The sequence below is a fragment of the Pteropus vampyrus genome, unplaced genomic scaffold, assembly GCF_000151845.1.
Source record: "Pteropus vampyrus isolate Shadow unplaced genomic scaffold, Pvam_2.0 Scaffold89, whole genome shotgun sequence".
NCBI lineage: Eukaryota > Metazoa > Chordata > Mammalia > Chiroptera > Pteropodidae > Pteropus > Pteropus vampyrus.
Genome location: NW_011888870.1, coordinates 5,435,844 through 5,457,188, shown reverse-complemented (window position 1 = coordinate 5,457,188; position 21,345 = coordinate 5,435,844). Strand labels below are relative to the sequence as shown.

The following is a 21,345-nucleotide window of genomic DNA, read 5'->3' as shown; positions in this document are numbered from 1 at the left end:
ACTCCCTTAATCATTAAGCCCTTAGGTCAGCATCAAACAGTCTTAAGGAAAAGCCACAGGCTTGTTGACCACAGAAACAGAGTTTCAGTAAACTAAAGATAACGTCAGCAGCTCCACACCCATAAATGTAGATGACCTAACCAGCATCCCCTTGAAACCAGGCAGAACAACACCATGATTGACATCAGGACCTGATGCAATGATCAACTGCTTGTTACCCTAGCTCCGACCAATCAGGAGAGCCCGTGACCCCAACTCTCTCAGCCACTAATGAGTTTTTCCCTATATAACCTATTCCCTAGAGGCCTTTGGGAGCCAGGTCTTTGAGTGCTAGCTCACCAGTGTCTTGGGGCTTGGCACCATTTCCTTAAATAAACTTCTACTTTCTTTGCTACAAACTCCTGTCCGTGTCTCTTTCGTCTTTGATGTGTTTATGCCAGACGAACTCCTTGAGTTCGGTAACGCTCTCCCAGCGGTTACCCCTGATTGGCAAATTTACAAGAGCCTCCTCCCAGCCCTCATTCCACTCACACTTGCGGCACAGTCTACACCCTCAACCAGCCTCCTCCTTCAGGCTCTTTCCAGAGTAGGCGTCTCCCAGTCCTCCCATTACTCTGACCTGTCCTCAGTTTTCTTCACTATCTCATCTTCCTCAGTTCACAGCTTCAAAGGAAATAGTTTTCCCCATCCCACACTCTGACTGACTGGATATGTTAAAAAATGGTCAGCTATATGTCCTACCACACTCCATGTCATCTAATTTATGTTATTTAAGTTACCTGCTTGGCCTCATTAAGCAGTTGGGTTTGTTTCTACTCTGTCTTCTTAAGCCATTTCATCAGCGTCCACGATTTCAAGATCAGAATTCTATCATTAAGGTGTGAACAACTCTCCATCTCCAAACTTATGCTAAAGATCCCCAAATGAAGAGCTTATTGGCTTCAAATCTACAAAGCTTGTCACCCTATTCCTTAACCTCCATAACTTTCTTTTTTCTTGAGCTTTTACTTCAATTGATGACATCACAAACTTCCACCACCTGGACCAGAAATTTTGGAGTCTTTGCTAATCCTTCCCTTACACTTATAATCAAATACCAAACTCTACCAGTTCCATCAGTGATAACTCTTCCCTCTTTTTTCATGGGTGTGTACATTGTGGATAAGAGCATGGACCCTGAAGGCAGACTTCCCAGGTTTGAGTCCTGGCTCCATCACTACCTAGAAGCATGACTTTGAACAGTACTTAACCTCACTCTTCCTCAACTGCCTCATCTGTAAATTAGGATAATAACCATCCCTACCTTATAAAAGTCGTCTGTAATAATTAAGTGAATTAACACACGTCAAGTACTGAGACCACTGGCTATCACATGGTAAGGAATCCCTCAATAAATGTTGGCTATTGCCATGATTAATATCAGCTCTTGCCTGGGCTGCTAGAACGATTGCCTAACTCATCTTTTTTATTCTATTCTCTTGCCTTTCTGTTCCATCCTTCTCTTACTTGTACCAGAGTCGTCCTCTAAAAACCAGGTCAAATCACACTAGTCCTATCTTGAAAAACTTTGATATTTCATTAATCACAGAAAAAAGTCCGGACTACTTGGAAAGATACCCCAAATCCTTAGTCTTCTTTCAGACTCCATCTCCATAATCATCATCTAGTAAACTCTTCTATTTACCTATAACACCAGTCTCCTTACCATTCTAAGTGCCTTTGCTCAGACTTCTATCTAGAGATGAAATACTAACATGCCCCTTTCTCCACTCCTTTAAACCCTCAGGAAACTCTCCCCTGATCCTCTGCACCCTCCTTTCCTCATACCTGGCAGAATGAATTGCTTCTTCCTCTGAACCTACACAGCACTCCGCTTATTCCCCCTCCACTAAATTGTTTCCTTGAACTTTCCATGCCCCACAGGGCCTAGGTTCAGTATTACATACCAAGTAGGTGGTCAATAATTTCTAAAAAAAATCAATAAATGGATTTAAAAAATATATTTAGGTGGAAAATATACATATGTATTTGGTACTTAAAGCCAGAAAGAAATGTATTAATTTTGACTATTGATCACATAGTGCCATCTTGCCTACTACATCTGTGGTTTACCTGGGCATTTGGATGAACATTACTGAAAACGCTGGATATCACTTTGCTTAAAGAGGAAATATTAAAGTTGATTCACGTAATAAAACTTTCTTTAGGTACCTTTATTAAACAGAGATCAAATATTATTTTAAAAAATATTTCAGGGATAAACAACTCAATTTCCTTTTGTAATAACATTAGAAATATCTGGCCATTTTATTAATTCATTGATTGATTCAAGAAAACTTATTTAACATCAACTTTGTACCAAGCAGATGTGCCCCAAACCTCTAAATATGAGGGGAGAATTCTTCTAAGTAACTTTTAATGGTTATCTAAATGTTTCTCTTTTAGGAAATATGCCACAAATAATTGTCTCACTATAGCCCCACTTTCACAACCTTAAATTCTCTGGAATAAAGTGACCGACATTTTAAATTAATACTCATTTTATGTAGTACCTACGAATCCAAGAATCTGAAATAAGCTTGACGGATTGGCATTGATAACAAAGAGGTAGCCTTTTGACGTTCCAACTAATAGGTACATTCCTCGCTGGTCATAACTAGAAAAAAAGAAATCTGATTTTACCCATTTCACTAAAAAGATCTTAAACAAATTCATTGACCGACAGCACAGAGATACATTCAAAACCAGTCAATCTGTGATTTTTACTATTACCCGACCTTATAAAAGCCGAGTGATTACATGTAAATATACTCAATACATTCTAAGCTAATGCTATTTCCAATTGCAACTTGTAAATACACAGTCAAAAAGAGTCACTAAGATGAACAACTATTTCATCATAAGTGAATGGAATGTGACAACAGAGCTTTCTTGATATTTCAAGCAGAAAAAAGCAATCCTCAAATTAGCGATGAGTGCGACGTTTCAGTATCCTTCAGGACCAGTACCTGGCAGGAGGAAGAATGAAATGTTTCTACACCTTGATCAAATTAGAAAAAGTGGGAAGATGAAAATTAGGGTGAAAGAGGAGGATCTAAGAAAAAAGAGGTACCCCAAAAATATGGTACAGAGGAGCAGGGTGTAAATGGAGGGAGGTTATAGTTCCTTAGGGAGCAGAGCTTGCAGGAATAGCAGAGATGGCAGAAAACCAGCTTCTCCAGGCACAGGCTAATCTTGGGTCAACACTTCTCTTAACCTCTCTAGACCTGAATTTCCTCATTTGTGGTGTAGGGACAAGAACAATATCTTTCCTACTGGTGGGGTGAAAATTACACTCAATAAGCTACAATGTGTGACGACACCATGAAGCAGGGCACAAATGTCAGTTCTTATTAATGTTTACTGTTATTATAAATTAACAAAAGAAAGAATAGCACATGAATCCAAATCCAATATCTCTATGCTATCTTCTTAAATATATTGCTTCAAAAGATTTGAAATCATTTATGCCCATTAACATACTGTCATTTAAAAAATAATAGTATATTCATATAATGGAACACTGTGTAGCAGTAAAAAAGAATTAGAAAAGTCTTTATTTATGGATAGAAAACATTCTCCAAGATATACCGTTAGGTGAAAAAAAAAATGAGGTACAGAACATCGTATATACTCTGGAGCCCAAGTACCTGGGTTCAAATCCAGACATTTGCCATTTACACCTGAGTAACACTAGTCTCCTGAGTAGTAATCACACACATTATTTAAAATCTTTATGTCTCACCTCCCTCATCTGTAAAATGGAGACAATACAAGTATCTATCTCATAAAGTTAATATAATAGAAGTGACTGGCACACTCTCAGTGCTTGATAATTATTTGTATAAATAAAAGGAAGTACTTATCTTTTTGCTTGTTTATGGATAAAGTATCTCTGGGAAGAACACATGAGAAATTGGTAACTCCGGGGAGGAGAACTGGGTGTTTGGGGACAAAGAGGGGAACTTTTTACTACACATCCCTCTGTAAATTCGGAACAACGAACCAAGTCAATGTTAATGTTGAAAACAAAACATGTAACACTTAAAATTTAAAGGAATAATGGCTTCACTGTCTTGGTAGACAGGCCTGACAAAGCTGCTGTTGGAAGCAGGCAGTACTTACAGGAGGTGCTGGACGGAGGACTCAGAGAGAAAGGCCTTGTGAACTGCCTGAGGGGATGTGGCATCCCGGATGTCAATGAAGTGGACAGAGCCACCCACAGTCCCCACTGCTGCAGAGAGGGAGGAGGGAGAGCAAGCCATAACCGTAGCCTGTTTAAAATAAACCCCCAGATGCTTAATTTAACTTCCCTGTTCCGAGAAACAAAGCCTGCTCTTCTACACGTCAGAATTCTACAGTTTATTTGAAAAGCCTGCAGAATGAGAAGTGTTGTGCAGCATGACAAATCATACACTCAAGATTCCCGAGCTACTCAATTGCATAAGAAGTCACAGGCATTTGTACATCTTATTCTTTACTCCTAAAATTAGAATGATAAAAATATAAGGAAATTTCTTGAATTTTAAACCATGGCTTCATTTTTATCTGTAAATGATTATAAAATCATTATGTCAATCATAATGAAAAATAAAATAAAAAATTTAAAATACATTCCTAGCATCTTTTGGACATCTTTATAAAATGTTAGCCACTTTTAAAAACCATCATTCATCTGCTGGATGATGGTCGATGCTGGGATGCTGGTATGACTGAGGAAGACTTCAGAAAATTACCATTATAACTGGACTGTGTTATGTATTCAGTTACCAAAGAACGCATCACAGATTCTTGCTTATCTCACAATCATTTAGAGAATATGATGTCTTAGAGAATAACTTCATTCCTCTATAAATTATACTTCGTTAGTTGTTTTGAATAAAATCATAGAATGTTAGAAATAGAAAATATCTTAGAAAAAAATCACTTCACAGAATAGAAAATGGAGGCCAAGAAAAGAGCAATAATGTGCAGCCAGGATCCCAAAGCTGATAACGAAGCTCAAATGAGAACTCAGGTGTCCTGCCACATTAGAATGCACAGTTTCCCGATTGAGCACATTTTAATTTTATTTTTAAAAGTGAATTTTCCAAGACTTAACCCAGTTGAGTCTTTAGTGGTATCTCAGTGCAAAACTGGAAACAAAATAATGAAGTTTTTAAATTTATTTTTATTTATTTTATTTTTTACTGAAAGACTTTACGGGAGTCTCCGTGTGTGTGTGTGTGTGTGTGTGTGTGTGTGTGTGTGTTTCTCAAAATAATCAGTTGAAATTATCTTCCATTCCAGGGCAATAGTGGGCTAGGCTAAAAATATACAGCAATATCTGGAGTGGTCTTATGTACCCTCGCAGGTACCATCAACAGAAGCTACTAGTAATGTTTAGGAAACCAGCCATCATGGTGCTGGGCCGGGTTCTCTGAGGAGCACAGATTAAAAATGTTCATGGGGAACACAGTTCCGGGCACAGGCAGAGAGACCTGGCCTCGGCACAGTTGGGTTGGTCTACCTATCACTCCCCACAGGACAGCGATATCCTCTGGGGAGGAAAAGCCACCTACTTTCCCCAGAGCAAGCTGAACTGCACGAGTGAGTGTACCATGCCTGGTTTGCAGCTCAATGAAAGTCTGTCGAATGAACTGTGAAAATTGTTGGAATCTCTCCCCGCTGGTCAGGTGAAGGGAAGTCATCTGGAGCAGAAAGCGGGCCTTCTGACTGTGTCTATTTCCTTCATTAGCCAAAAAGAACAAGGTAAATTCTAATTATACCAGCTCTTGAGTGGGTTGTTAAACATTTATATCTCTCTCTTCTGTAAAAGGAGATGTGATCAGATGAACTTTAAGATCTCTTCTAGTAATTTTAATAGAAATGAATTCATATAGCCTTAGTCACATATAGTCTACTCATATTTCACTGTCTTTCGGGTAAGAATTTTTATCTTAACCTTTTGGGGTATGTTTTATTTATCCCACTGAATTATGTATCTTTTGCATTTTGTAATCTTCTTATGTGCGGCATGATGCTTCATCCTGTTTTATCATTGAGATTTTAAATTTATTTTAAAAAAGGGTTATAACTTCCCTATGTACTACCCAAATCCCTATCTCATCTAGAACTGTGTAATACAGCAAATGCTGATAATTTAAGAAAAAAAAAATAGCATTACCACTGTTTCTTGTCCTTCTATTTTTAAAAATATTCTTCTATGTGAAATGCACTGTGAACATGGAAGAAATAACAGTTATCATCTTATGGCGGGTGTTGTGAGAAATTGTGGTTTACCACCCAGCATTCATATACCCATCCTTCTTCTAGAAAATTTCTTGAATATCCATTGAGAAATCACCTCTCTCCTACGTTCAGGATGGAGTGGAATAGATCTGACTCCCATGTCTAGGGCTGAACTTACGGCAAATTAACATTTCTCATCCCCCTGTCCACAGTGATTAGTTCAGGGATGTAATTAAGACATTAGAAGATATTTACTAAGCTTCTAAATAGGAGAAACTTCTTTTCTCTTCCTCCTCCCACTGCAAGAGACTTTCTTTCTTGATGGTTTGATATGAGGTTGGCACCTGTGGCATCTGGATAACACTAAATGAAGCCTAAAATGAAACTAAAGGCATAGTATACAGACAGACAAACAAGATCCTTGGTAATCATTTGAGTTGCTGGATCAAGCCACACCTGAGGCCTAACAAGTTTTATACTTTATAGTTTATTAAACCCATAATTCACACTTTTTAATTTTTTTGTCTTAAGCTGGTTAAAATGGCAATTTTCCTTCATTTCTAACTGATCCGCTTGAGGTCAGATGGGGCCATTTAACTAGCTATGGCCAAGGGATGGTTCATTTCTGAGTAGAAGCACTTAATTGCTAATTCAAGACCCCCTAGCACCCCCTTCCCATACCATGGCACTGAGGAGCAATTAGTTGGTGGGGCTTCCACCAGCCTGGCTCTCTGAGAGACTGTCTGGAGTAGAGCGCTACCGATCCACAATGAACTTATAGCATGAATGAGAGATACACCACTAGGATTTCAGAAATAACTACCAACACAGAAAACCTGCCCTTTCTTATACACGAGTATAATACCTTATGTTGCACTCTTTGGGCTGTGGAATAAATTTTATACACAGGAATTACTCTAAATATATAAGGTAAAAATGCAACAGGACATCTGGTAACAAGTACTGCCACAGACTGTTCACATGTGAATATGAAAAAGTAGATTAGAAATCAATATATATTTTTAAAAATCCATTTATAAGGCACACTTACTAGGGTATTTAGATAAATCCTGCTGACACAAGCACCATCCTCTAGACACCAAACACAAATTTCCCCTGAATGTGTGAGTGTCTGTAAAAGAAAAGAAAAAATATAACTCTAAATGGAAAACAAGACTCTGTTACAGAGGCATGTTCTAAATACCTTTTCAATATGTCGATCACTCTGATAATTTAGTATAAAATTTCATTTTATTTATGTGGATTATAATTTCACAATCTCAACATCAATACTTCTGATTTGAACAAATATTAACTATTGTCTTTAATACAATTTAAGTAACATAATAACTAATTAGGATTTAAAAAGTGAGAGAATTTTTCTGTGTAATATAATTGAGATAAAAGTCACTTGGAAATTCAATGGGATTATTGTCTACTGAATGAACCTAAAAATAGAATATTATACATTGTTCTTTTAATTAATAGACTTTGTTTTTTAAAACAGTTTTAGGATTATAGAAAATTTGAGCAGAAAGTAAGTTACCTTCCCCCTCCACATACATAGAATTTCCCTATTACTGACATTTTGAATTAGCCTGGCACATTTGTTACAACTGATGGGCCAATATTGATACATTATTGTTGACTAAAGCCCATATTTTACATTATAGTTCACGCTTTGTATTATAAATGTATCATGACATTATTTACCATCACGGTATCATACAAAATAGTTTCACTGTCCTGAAAATCTCTGTTCCACCTCTTCATCTCTCCCTAACCTCCTCTCCTTACCAAACTCCTGGCAACCACTGATCTTTTTACTGTCTCCATAGTTTTGCCTTTTCCAGAATGTAATATAGAGGGAATCACATGGCCTTCTCTGATTGCCTTCTTTCACTTAGCACAATACATTTAAGGTTCCTCTATGTCTTTTCATGGCTTAATAGCTCATTTCTTTCTCGTGTTGAATAATATCTATTGCATGGATGAACTATGGTTCGTTTATCCATTCTCCTAATGAAGGACATGTTGGTTGCTTCCTCTGGTGTCCTTGTTTTTTTCCTCCCCTGTTGTCTTTGGATTTTCCATGAGACATCTTAAATTTGGTCTGAGATGTGCAGATTTTTCAGTTGTAATGCCCCTGGATTATAAAATTAATATAATTATTGTGTAGGCAGTTCAACAAATACTTATTAAATGCCTACTGTGAGCAAGGCACTGTGTAGACACAGGTGATGGAATACTAGAGATCGATTCAGGCCCTGACCTTGAGGAACTTAAAATCTAGATGCTTAATTGGTTTGTTTATTGGCTCATTAATAATTCATGGATCCAGTGGTGGTTTCTACATCTGGGCATCCACTCCACAAGCTGTGATTCTCTGCAACTGTCTGTCTATCTCTATAATTTTGGGGTTAGTGGTTTTTCCTTGTGACCTTAATTCTCTGATGGATCTAAGAAGAATTGTTGCTTTTAAATTTGTTTGTTTTTTTTTCTTGTTGTAAGTCTTCTCACACGCTGGACTGGAAACCTGAAGTTCATGATGTTCATTTTTACAAATAATTTTTACTGTTTCACAGGATCAAGACTGAAAGCAGCTTAAAGTAACTGCAGCATGGTACAATTTAAATTCTGCTTTTTTGAATACAAAAAAAAAAAAAACCAAAAATGGAGTGGGTAACATGAAAATGTGTATCAGGTATCTAAATCCTAAACATGAAAATACTGTATGGAATTTTTAATTGAGCTAAAATAACTATAAGAATAGACATAATTTTTATCAGAGAGCATCTGGAAGAAAAATCACATAGTCAGAATCTCAAGATTGGAAGAAACCTCAAGTGTTACTTATTCCATCGTCTTATGTATTTTTTTATTTGCTAGAACTCCTTAATGGGTTTGTTGATAAATCATATGAAAAGCAAAACATGTTTCTTGAGATAAACAGTTAAATACCCGGGAAAAAAAAAGTTTCTTTTCTAAATGTGGAGGGTGGGTTTTTTTTTTCTAAGCAGAATTCATGTTTTGTGCATGGCAGCTATTTCATTTCCATCCTCGGATGGGGCTACATCACTCTGAAAGAGGGTAAATGCTAATAGTCTGTGAGTCGATGACTCATTAGCAATGAATGTGTTTAAAGGTCTGGCTTGGGAAGTTTGTACAGTGAATACAAACAGGATAGCTCCTAAAATTTCAATTGTTTGGCCATTTGCAGACACTTAATATTATGGAGTCCCAGTATGATGATGTCATTCTAACTGGGGAGTAGATTTGAGGATGAAAATGGTTAGCATTTCTACCACATCTTCAAGAATACCCTCTGTCTCTTATTTGCATCAGGTTGCACATGAACTTCCAAAATCTCATCTTTAAATCCTACTTTGAAAAAATAAAATATGCCTTACCATGCAGTATTCATTTCCAGGTGTAATAAAGTCAATTGCCTGAAATTTCCCATCACAAGCCTCTAGGATGTTATCCAAGGTTGGCTTCTCACCAAAAGTATAAATATAAACAGATCCCTGTTAAATATGTCCCCCCAAAAGAAAGAAAATTAATACAATTGTCATGTGGGCCGTTCAACAAGTATTTATTAGAGGCCTACTGTGAGCAAGGCACTGTGTAGAGGCAGGTAATTGAATATTAGAGATCAGCTCAGGCCCTGACCTTGAGGAACTTAAACTCTAAATGCTTAATTTGTTTATTGATTCACTGATTCATTGATAATTTAAAATAATCAATAAATAGGACTTTCCTCTTTTCTCTAATTCCGGGCATTTGTTTTTTAAGTCATAAAATGTAACAAAAACTTTTTTCTGACTTTAAAAATAATGTCTATTGATGTAGAAAATTTAGAAGATGTGGAAAACCAGAAAAATTGTTAAGATTAACTAAATCCTATCACATACCAGATCATGGTGGACACTAATGAAAACTTTTAATATGTCTTTGTGGAAATTGTGGAGGTGTGGCAAAAGCTGTCACTTTATGACTTACTATTCTCAGCTCCCAGATTCACTCAAAAAAAATCTGTCCTGTAAGTTATGTATCTCTGCCAAATAACGGTAATATGGCATGGTCACTTAACTAGAAATAATAAGTCCGCTTTCTCCTAATCACAAGTTCTTCAAGTTTACTTGAGTTAAACATGAATATTTTTGTTCTTGTTTATATAAAAATACAACTCTGTAGAGTCTAAAATCTGGTAGATATTTACTTATTTCACCTTACATTCATTATTTCAATAAATATGAAGTGGATACACTGTGCCAGACACTGCTCTGAATGCTGTAGGTACATCAGAGGACAAAAGAGACAAAAAGTCCCTGACCTCATGGAGCTTACATTCTACTGAGAGATTTGGCCATAGTTTGCTGACCTTTGCACTACATGAAAGAAATATTCACTATGTCTTACTTACAATATTGCCACAGAGAATCAGCTGTTAGTCTAATTGAAATTCCTTTGAAATAATCTGTTTTTCAATTTGACTGCTTTCAAGATTTTCTCTATATCTTTGGTTTTCAACAATTTTACTTTGTTAAGTGTGGATATCTTTTTATGTATTCTGCTTCTGATTCACTGGGCCTCTCGAATCTATAAATTCATGTCTTTAATCAGTTCTAAAAAATATCTCTTTAAATACTGCCTCTGCCTCACTCGCTCTCCTCTCTGGGATTTCAATCAAACATATGTTATAGCTTTTCACTGTATCATTCATGTCTTATACTCTCCCTTCTGTATTTCCTACCCTTTTGTGGCTCTGGGCTACATTCTGTATAACTTCTGATCTGTCTTCCAGTTCATTAATTCTTTCTTTGTGTCCAACCTACTGTCAAACATATTTGTTTAATTTTCACTTTGTTAGTATATTTTTCTTTTTTAGATATTCTATTTGGGTTTTTCTCTCTTCTGTTATCTTTTGTTTGTTTGTTTGTTTCCTGTTCTAGATATTTCAAGTTTGTCATCTACTTGTAATTTTTTGAAACATAGTTAGCACAGTTGTTTTTACTCGTGGTAATTACCAGAAACTAAAGTCTTATCATATTGAAATTTAATTTCTTTTAGGCAGAAAAATCTTTGAACTTTATTTGTAATTCATCTAAAATTTTTGCCTAACAATATAAACTGCTGCTAATCCTGACCTTTGAAGGCCTCCATGAATTAGGAGTCTTTCTAACAGTATAATTGAGGTGAACATTTGGTTTTATCCTGCATTTATTCCCCTCTCTTCTTCTCCTACAGAATCCATATTTTCCTTAGAGAACCACTCATGACCCCAGTCTCAGTCCATGTTTGGGTAGGTTGACTCTACTCAGAGTCCATGGGTAGGCATGTGACTTAGGCTTGGCCAATCAGAGCTTAGAATCCATTTGGAATTACTGATGTGTCTAGATTCCAAGAAATATTTTCCATCTGATATCTTTCCCCCGGAGTCACTAAGAAGATAGAAATAGAAACTAGAGTTACAGGAGGCTCTCTTGACATAATAGGGGAGAGTTTGCATAGAAAAAGAGGCAGCAGAGAGAAAACAGAGCCAATAAATAGTAGAAAAACAAGGCCAGTGGCATTATGGGAGCTTGTGGATTCAGATCAACTCCTTGACCTTTCAGTTATGTGTACAAAAACAAACAAAAATCTCTTGTTATTAAGTCCTTTTAAATTGTTTTATTCTTCATTTGCAACTTAAATAGCCCTGACTAGTTGAGTTTCATTATGAAGCATACTCTGCCCTTTGTTTCTGTCATGCAATGATGATGATAATATCTGAAAATTTCATATTAAGAAAGCACCATCTAGCATACCTTTTCTGTTTTGATTAGTAATATTTTGTAACTGGGAGAAAACATCAAATATTCCACAGGCTCTTCAAGGTGAAGAAAATCCTCTACTGTGTAACACAAATCTTTAATAATAAAAGAATACACGAAGCCATCCTGGAGACCAAAAACAATGAGGTAAGTGCAGAAAATCATTCTCAGTCAATGCGTAATATACTTTCCTCATCGGACAACTAAGACTTATTGATTACCACCTGTTGTTTATTTTTTTAATCGTCATCTATATTTACATTTTCTGGAATGCTCTGTCTAGTTATCTTTATTTAGGTAACTTTTAACCATGTTTCCTGGTCAAGTTTCAATTTTATCCCTTTTGTTACATATTTTTCAATTATCTAAAATTTTACTGACCTCTCCTTTCTTTGAGCTTCTCTAGCATCTACCTTCTTAACACATTCTTTATTATACAGGAAGTGGGGCAAATGAGGTAGAGTTTATTGTGTGGCTTGTATATATAGCAGCCTCCTTACTTCTAAGGACACTGGTCTTAATATATGTTCTTTAATCATTGTTATGTGCATTTCTTATCTCCCTAAATGACCCAAAGGTAGAGAGTGTGCTGTTTCCTTTATATTTTTTCTAGTTTCTCTCACAGTGCTAGAAACATGGCAAGTATACAATAAAAATGAGTTGCTTGGTTGGTTGATTGTAAATAGATTCAAGATAACTACTTTTAAGATGAATCTGAGTTACTTCTGCAATAGTGAAGAGGCTTTGGGCAAATTCATCCATCAGATTAGACCCCATTATAACTAAGAGTAGGGATTTATGAGATGACTGAGTTCAGACACTTGTAACCTGGGGGGGGGGAATATGCAAGGTGGTTTCTCTAAGCTTATCATCATTCTCTATGCCTCATCAGAGCAGATGCTCCAATTATTCCTTTAAATTATGTTTAAAAAACCACCAAGGATGGCCGTAAGAAGGACAAGAGTCATAAAAGGCCACAAGTACAGACTAAATATGGGAGGTTGGAGAAGTCCATTGCAAGGTTAGGAGTAGGGGATTACAAGCTGAGTGTAGGTCTATGAGCTCCAGATGGCTTCTGATTTGTGGAGCTACATCTCTAACCCCAACATCATTGCCTAACTGCCCTCAGGGTCCTAGAGATGTGATCTGTGGCAACAGAAGAGACAAAGCTAACAGTAGTTTCAAGAAGCTACCAGTAGACCTGAGATTTTAGTGTAGGTTGGCTCCAAACCTTAGCATGGATTACTGCAGCATGGGAAAGTAACATGCTCTAACCACTCTTCATATGTACTGATGCTGAGTGAACTAGGTAGTTTCTGCTTGATAGGATTATTGTGAGGAGCAATAAAATAATGCAAGTAAAGCACTTAGCATGGTACCTGGCACAAAATAAGCACCAAGTAAATGAAGGTTGATAATACTAATTCCAAGACGGACAATAACAATACGATACAGGTAAGCTAAATGGGCACATGAAAGAGGCTAAGCTGAAGGTTAGAAAAAAGGTTCCATTTGTATCTGGCAACCTAATACATTAAGTGCACAAACAGTCATGGGATTGGGTGACAAATATTAGATGTTTTGGGGGGATAGATGTATGGTAGTTCATTATATTGTTGATCCTACTTTTGTATATATTTGAAATTCATAATAAGTTTTATAATAGCATCCTAAAAGGAAACAATTTTAATAATCTGACAGAATCTGACATCCCAAATTATGGCTCATGGTAGTAAATGGAAGCAAATGGAAAATGTATATTTTCTTTTTTTTCCCCCTCTTTAATTCCGCCCCCTCCATCTTCCACTGCTGACCCATGGATGTTGCCATTTCCCCCTAAGGACTGGATCTCTGAAGGTGGGGCGTCTCCTCCCACATGCTCGTGGCCCCCCTCCCCTGCCCTGAGTCTGGCACTCCTCCGGGACCTGGGCTCCCAAGGTATGGTGCGTGGCTCCACCTGAGGCGTGAACCCAGGACCTGCTGTGTGTAAAGCAGACGTGCTAACCACTACGCTATGGAGCCACCCCATATATTTTCTTGAGAGCAATTAATTTTGAAGAAAAAAATGCATTACAATTCCAGAAGCAAGCACGCCTCCCTTCTGATATGCCAAGGTGACTGGACTGAAAAAATGTCTTCCATCTTTTGGAAAAGAAAAACAAGGGAAAATGGGTGACACATAACTAAAAGTACAATACAAAGTAATTAATCTCATTTGCTTTCCTAGGACTATTTATCTCTTTGTAATCTTTTTTTCCTAAAATCAACTTCACATTAGAATATGTGCTATGATGCCTCCCACACAATGAATAATAAAGCTGCTTAGCAATAATTATTGATGTAAATCACACAAGTTTTTTAAGGTTAGTAATATCGGATCTATGTAACTATAACACTGTAGAATTATTTAGTAGATGTATTTTCTTTTTTAGAGAAGTATTGTCAGAGACTTTAAGAGGCCAGTGGAAAAAAAAAAACTATTTTATTATTATCAAGCTGTACTTAGGACTTGTACATTTTATAGTATGTAAATTTATACCTTAGTAAATAAAGCTCAGTGGATAAAAGTAAAAAGAGCATTTGTTATTGATAAAATATTGTCCTTGAATGTTGTATAGTTGAAACTAATATAATCTTATAGGTTAACTATACCTCAATAAAAAAAATATATCGTCCTCGGTGGAAAAAAACAAAAGCATATTACCTGTTATATAGATAAACCACGAAGATTACAAGGTCAAAAGCTCAGTTAGCATCCATCAAATTACTTATTTACTGCATATTATGTGCTTGGCATTTTGCCAGATGCTAAGACGCATACTGTCCTTTCCTTCAGGGACGATTCACCTCTCAGCAGTCCCTTCTTTCCCAATCCAGCTGCCACTAGCGTTCAGCTTCTTATGACTCCCGGGTAGTCTAGGTGCCTGCTGCTTATAGCCACATGCTTCTAGGGCTGCCCTTCTCTGAATAATGGCTAAATTAATCTCCTCAAGCATGATTCCATTCAGGAATTTTTGATATCTGCCTATAGTCAGCTGAAATAAGTATAAACACCTTAGCTAGACATACAAGGTCAGATATAGCATCGATGTCCCTTTGTTCCCCACTATCCCTGTGTAAAACTTGATGTTCCAGACAAACTGGACCACTTCTTGCGCTCCACCTTCCCCATGTTTTTTGTCTAGACAGATACCATTGCCAAAAAGTCCACCTACCCTTATCTCTGCCTGTGACCCCGCCCTTCAGGGGCCATTTCAAATGCCACCTTCAAAATGACTTAAGAACAACGAAGACTTAACTTGGCCTGTTCCCTTTTCTGAATTCCTATGGCACTTCGTGAAGTTCTCCCTTAGTGAAATCATCCTAATCTATCTGGTTATAATTAACTGGCTGCTTGTCTTATTCTCTTTAATAGAATATAAATCCCTTGAGGGTAGAGATAATGAGATTATATATTTGCCACCTATGTCAACTCTGAAGCACTTTGCTTAGTGCCTTCCACATGATAGAGGCTAAACAATACCTATTTGAAAACATGCATAATATGCCATGAAAATTATTAGAAATACTATCCAGAAAGGAAACAGTGAGCAGTATGAGACTGTACATGATTAAGTCCTAAGTTGTCTATAATATGCTACAAGTGTGATAGGAATTTGGAAACAAGAAACATTGTTTTATAATTAATTTTACAAACACATTTTGGTGCTAATTTACTCTGTAGCAATTTCTGGGATTAAATTTTGGAACCTAAAGATGAGTAAAAACACAGTTACTGACATCAAAGAGTTGATGACTAGTGGGAAAGACAGACATGCACATGGAGCATTGTAATAGCACAGGATGAAGCTTTCACAAAGCAGAGTCTGAAGGAACCCCAGACAGGGGCACTTAATGGTACAATGACGGTTGGGGTGAGGACGAGGAAGGCTCCACAGCAGGCAATTTCACCAGGTAGACAAAGGAGAGGAAGACATCCTAGACAAAGGTAACTGTAAATGCCAGCAGGCAGAAGCTGGGGAGAGCACAGGAAAGATGAGAACTTCTAAAAGGCTCAAGTGGGAGTATACAGCCATGCTACCCTGAACAAGCCCAAGCCCATCTGATCTTGGAAGCTAAGCAGGGCTGGGCTTGGTTAGTACTTGGATGGGAGACCACATCAGAAGATCAGGTGCTGTAGGCCTAAAAAGTAAAGGATTATAAATTGACAAGGCCCTTGCAATCTGTGAGGTCAACCAAGGGTTGCCTCGCCTAAAAAAAATAAATATCTAGATAGATAGATAGATAGATAGATAGATAGATAGATAGATAGATAAATGGCTCAAGTGAGAAAAGATGACACTGGAAAGGCAGACCAGAAAAGAGGCTCACTTTTCAGAGATCTGTGGGCTGATACTGTGGATGCGAGACTAGAGAGTGAACCAAGCCTGAGGGGTACAGGTGAGAGTAAAAGGAAGAGAGAAGGGATGGGGAGGAAAGTTAAACCCAGTGGTCTCTGTTTTACCAGTGAAGTGTGAGTCGGGGAATGGGAGAGGGCATAGATGAGGGACACTGCTGTAGGAGGTGGTGTCTGAGCTGGGAACTGGAGAATTCAGAGAGCAAAATGGCAAGGCAATAGGCTAAGAGGCATGTCTGCGAAACGATGGGAAGAACTGACTGGCTAGACAGAAAACTCCTACTAGAGAGTAGAAGCAACTAATACTAATGGCGAAGGATCAGATTAGAGGGCTTAAAAGTCAAGGAGGAGCAGTCCTTGAGTTTCATGTTGAAAATGGTCTTCAAGAAGGGCTGTTTGACAGCAACGAGCTGCCTGGTTTGGGTCAGTTGTAGATTAAGGTCAATGAAATCAGTCCTAAGGTTGTCGCAAACATCAAGGTGTGAAATAAGAAGAGCAACTGGAAGGGAGAGCGCATTGGGCAGGTTTGGGGAGCTTATCCTGGCAATGTTTCCTTCTCAAAGGATCTACACCTAGCACCTTCTGTGACCGAGGCCCAACTCTAGCCAGAGCTGATAGGACCAGGAATAGACACCAGATCTGAAGAGACTAGATCAGGTTCTCTTACAAATTCTAACCACTCAACATAAAGGTAATTTTCAAGATGGCAGTTGGACTTAAAAGAGAAGACCATTATGGTTAAAAGGGTTGAGAAGGGTAGAGGGCAGGAAAGAATATGATTAGTTTATTAAACAGAACAGACGTATGTACAGGAAAGGATGTAGTGTAGTAGCTAAGAACTTGGACTCGGAAGTCTTATTGCCTGGATTCAGATAGCAGCTCCACAGTTTACTAGTTATGTGAATTTGGGATGTTTGTTAACCCCTCAATGCCTCTATTTACTCATCTATATCCTGGAGATAAAAATGTACCTCCTTGTAAAGCTGTTTTGAAGATTATATGAAATCTGCATTATAGAGTAATTGCACAATGCCTAGAACATATTACATTTAATAAACATTAGCTAGCTAGAAGGAACAAGACTTGGCAACTAACTACAGGATAAAGGAGAAGAAGGAATCAAAGATGTCTTTAAGAAAGAGAAAATAGGAAACAAAACATCTATCTTCAAGTGCAAAACTGTCACCAATGGCTATACTTCTGGGAATATAAAGCAAAGCCATTTCTCACCTAGTGGTGTTTGGCCTTCTACCTTATTAAGCACAGTTGCCTTCAGGCTTTCTCCATTAATCAATAAAAGATGACCCTCTTCACAGCCAACGTATAGGTCACTTGTTGGAGTCCAGCAGTGCACAGTTGGGTGAAGCAAAGGATATAGATCATCTTTGGGCTTCAGGAAAAGATTAGAAACCTTGTGTTAAGACAACAATCATGGCTTAAGAATAAGAGAAATACCCATCAAAACAATTTCCAAGAGGAAACAAACGAATATGGACATACAGACATTCATTGGCCCCACCATTTACCAAGAGGTAAGTGAACTTCTCCTTCCTTCCTCCACTTCTCTTTCTACATATTAATTCACTAGGAAAAAATAAAACATATTTGCCAACACAATCAGTTCTAGAGAACTTCTACACTGTTTCCTTTCTTGTATCTTGAATCTGAGGAAGTCATTGTCTAGCTACAATCACCCTTTTTTGAGGAAGACTTCTGTCAATATTTCTCCCTCCTGGTTCTGCAGGCGGCATGGATGTGATTTTCCTGCAGTGGCTGTGGAGAAGTGGGCCAACATTCTTTGCTTAGTTTGCTTTCATGGAGAATGAGAAGAGGATCTTTTGTCTGATCCTGGTGGCCTTTCTAATTTGGTTGATGAAACATCCTATGTGACTTTGATTCCATGGAAAACTCAAAGAAAAATGCATAAAATCTGTGGGACGGACCCAGAAGGAAAGCTGGCTTTGGGGCTAAAAATAATAAGGACCAAAGATCTAAGACAAATTTTTCCTAGAAAGGACAAGGTAGTAAATATTTTAGGCTTTGTGGACCACATAGGTCTGCCTCTGTAACATATCCGCTTCCTTTTCTTTCTTTCTTTCTTTTCTTCTTCTTTTTTTTTTTTAACAATCCTTTAAAAAGTATAAAAACATTCTTAGCTTGGCCATAAAAAAACACATCATAGTCTATTGATTCCTGCCTTAGACAGTAATACCTCAGTATTATGCCTCCTAAAGCCAAAATGCTTGTGTCCACTGGGGAGAGGCTGCTTACACTGTCAACACAGAATAGGCCTGCTTGTAAGCCTAGGACCACCTGCTCTCCTGCCTTGAGGTCAAGGTAGCTCTGACAGCTATTTTGGGCATGTTCCTCACTCCATCCCCCTCCATCGCAGCACAGATAAGATTCTGAATTCAGGATACAGTAATATAACACTCTTTCTTTTCTATTTAAACAAGTCAAATTACCAGCTTACATGTTTGTTTGTTTAACTTATATTGAGAACATAATGTTTAGCACTATCTGAACTTTTTGTTATGCTATACTATTATTTAGAACTGCATTAGCTACAATATAGTGTCTTTGTTTTCTTTAGGCATCCTTACACCTATAGGAACAGAAAATATTTTTAATAAGCCATTGGCCAAATTACCAGAATTGTTAAATTCCTTGAGAGCTCTATGTTTATTTCATTCATTTATTCATTCACCTAACAAATATATATTGGATACTTATTACATTCTAGGCACAGGAATGTGGCAGTGAACAACACACACACACAAAATGCCTGCCCTTATAGGGCTTACATCCCGGTGTGGAGAAATAGAGTAAAAGTAGGTTGAGAAGTCAAATACATAGAATGTGATATATTGAAAAGTGCTGTGGAGAAAAATAAAGCAGGGTAAATTGAAATCGGTTCCACAATTGGGCAATACTTAAAACTATATGGACAATAGTTTTTCCATTCAAAAGTTCCCAAAGTATGCAAGGCAGCTTTCTAATAAATACTCAATTAATTGAATTAATATTTTACACTGCTCTTTTAATTTAGAAAAGGTTTGTCATTTCAAGGTGAAGCAGATGTGACACTGCAAAAGTAACTATTTCTACCAGGTTCTCAACTGATATAAACTTATTGCACAACTGATATTTCAATAAACATTTATTGAGTGTTGGTTATATACCAGGCACTGTGCCAAGTCCTAAGGAATTCCATTTCTCAATAGGTTACTCACTTACTGAGGGGAGAAGTAGTATCAACAAATATCAGAATCAGAAAACATGGTAGGTTAAAGTCGAAGGGTATTTAAATGTTATGGGCACAACCATAAAAAAGCAACTGGTTCTTCCTGATGGAGTGAAGGAAGTATATATAGAGTTATCACTTGTAATGGACCTTGAAACATGACTAAGACAGAAATCGTACATAGGAGCAATCATGATAATTTTTAAAAGGACAGAATGACTTTGATTGTATAATTAGTCTATTTCATGCCTTTATACCCTTGGATTGTTAGAAAATAAATACTTGAATAACAATCTGGCCACCCAATAGGCCAAAAAAGAGGACAAAAACCACCAAGATGGATTAACATGCTGCTAATTAATGGCATTTTCCTGCGGTCTGAGACTTGACTGATAGAAAAGAATTACTCACTGGACAACATTATATAATCATCATAATTTAAGTTTCTTGGGTTGTCTTGATGACATGTAACTTTAAACCGCAAATCACAAAAAGACAGACATTTCCTGGATAGTAATGGGCTCAAAATCTTAAACACACATACACACATACACACCTGGTTCTCACACCACCAGCACCAGTGAATCTGTGCATATGCAACAGAAGGTAAGGATGAAAACTTGGAATTTTCTGGCCTTGGAATGTTAAACTAATATTGTATGTTGCTTTTCTTACTTTAAAATAAACCTGGGCTCGTCTTCCTATTATTTCCTTTCATCAATTAGTATGTTCTATGCCATTGAGAAGAAATATTTTTTAACTCTGAAAATTTTGAGCATTATAAAAGAAAAGGTGCTAATAGTATTTAAAAATATTTCTTGATAACACCAATTCCTTGTTCAGTCCTCTGGAATCACAAATCAAACATTTTGGTCACTTGAAAACCAAACATAAAATATCTGAGTCCAATTTAATATTGCTTTAGAAAATATAAGCACCTGAATATGTTTCAGAGTATGTGAATTTAAAAAGAGATTCCTATTTAGCAACTTTTCCTTTTTTTAAGAAAAAGAAAAAAAAAGGTAGATGGAAAAAGGAAATGGGACATGTGAGATTAAATTAATTGCCTTGGATTCAATTTCTAGCCAGATAATATCTGCATTTGATTCTCCTCATGCTACTACCAGATATCATTGCTAATGTCCTAAATAAGTTGTATGATGTGACACAGGCCTAACTAAAGGCTTATAATGTGCCTTTCCAGTGTTAGCTGCAAAAGAGATAAGAGGAGTATCTAATGTCTGTAATTTTGTAAAAATCCATGGCCTGCCCATTTCTAAGACTCTTATACAGATCAAGTCATTACTTATTTCTTTGCAATTTGGTATCCAGGTCACAAGAAATGCCATTCAAAAGAAAAAATAGAATCAAGACATTTGAAACCTATTTTTGGTTATGCTTTCAATCATTGTACAGACATTAATTAATGTGTTAGCCATTTTTCTCACCTTCTTTAGCTTTAAAATGAAAAAAAAATACTAGGAAAGTTAATTTCTAATTTAACAAAGTATATGGTTTTATTAATATTTCCTGCATAGTTTAGAGATGTCAAACTTTACCATTAAATTTCTATTTTCAGAAAAAGGTTAAAATGTACTGAGTACAAAAGTCCTAGGAAA

At 37.0% G+C, this 21,345-nt stretch overlaps 1 protein-coding gene and 1 pseudogene across 1 annotated transcript in view; one reads left to right on the top strand and one right to left on the bottom strand.

The window, feature by feature from the left end:
- CFAP43 (cilia and flagella associated protein 43) overlaps nt 1-21,345 on the bottom strand; it is an 86,402-nt gene that overhangs the window by 46,250 nt on the left and 18,807 nt on the right. Inside the window, 7 exon segments of the mRNA XM_023532723.1 lie at nt 2,553-2,656; nt 4,165-4,313; nt 7,322-7,402; nt 9,681-9,797; nt 12,081-12,212; nt 14,161-14,228; nt 17,713-17,872. Coding sequence (XP_023388491.1) covers nt 2,553-2,656; nt 4,165-4,313; nt 7,322-7,402; nt 9,681-9,797; nt 12,081-12,212; nt 14,161-14,228; nt 17,713-17,872 — 811 coding nt within the window.
- Nucleotides 16,151-16,269, top strand: LOC111742236 (annotated as a pseudogene).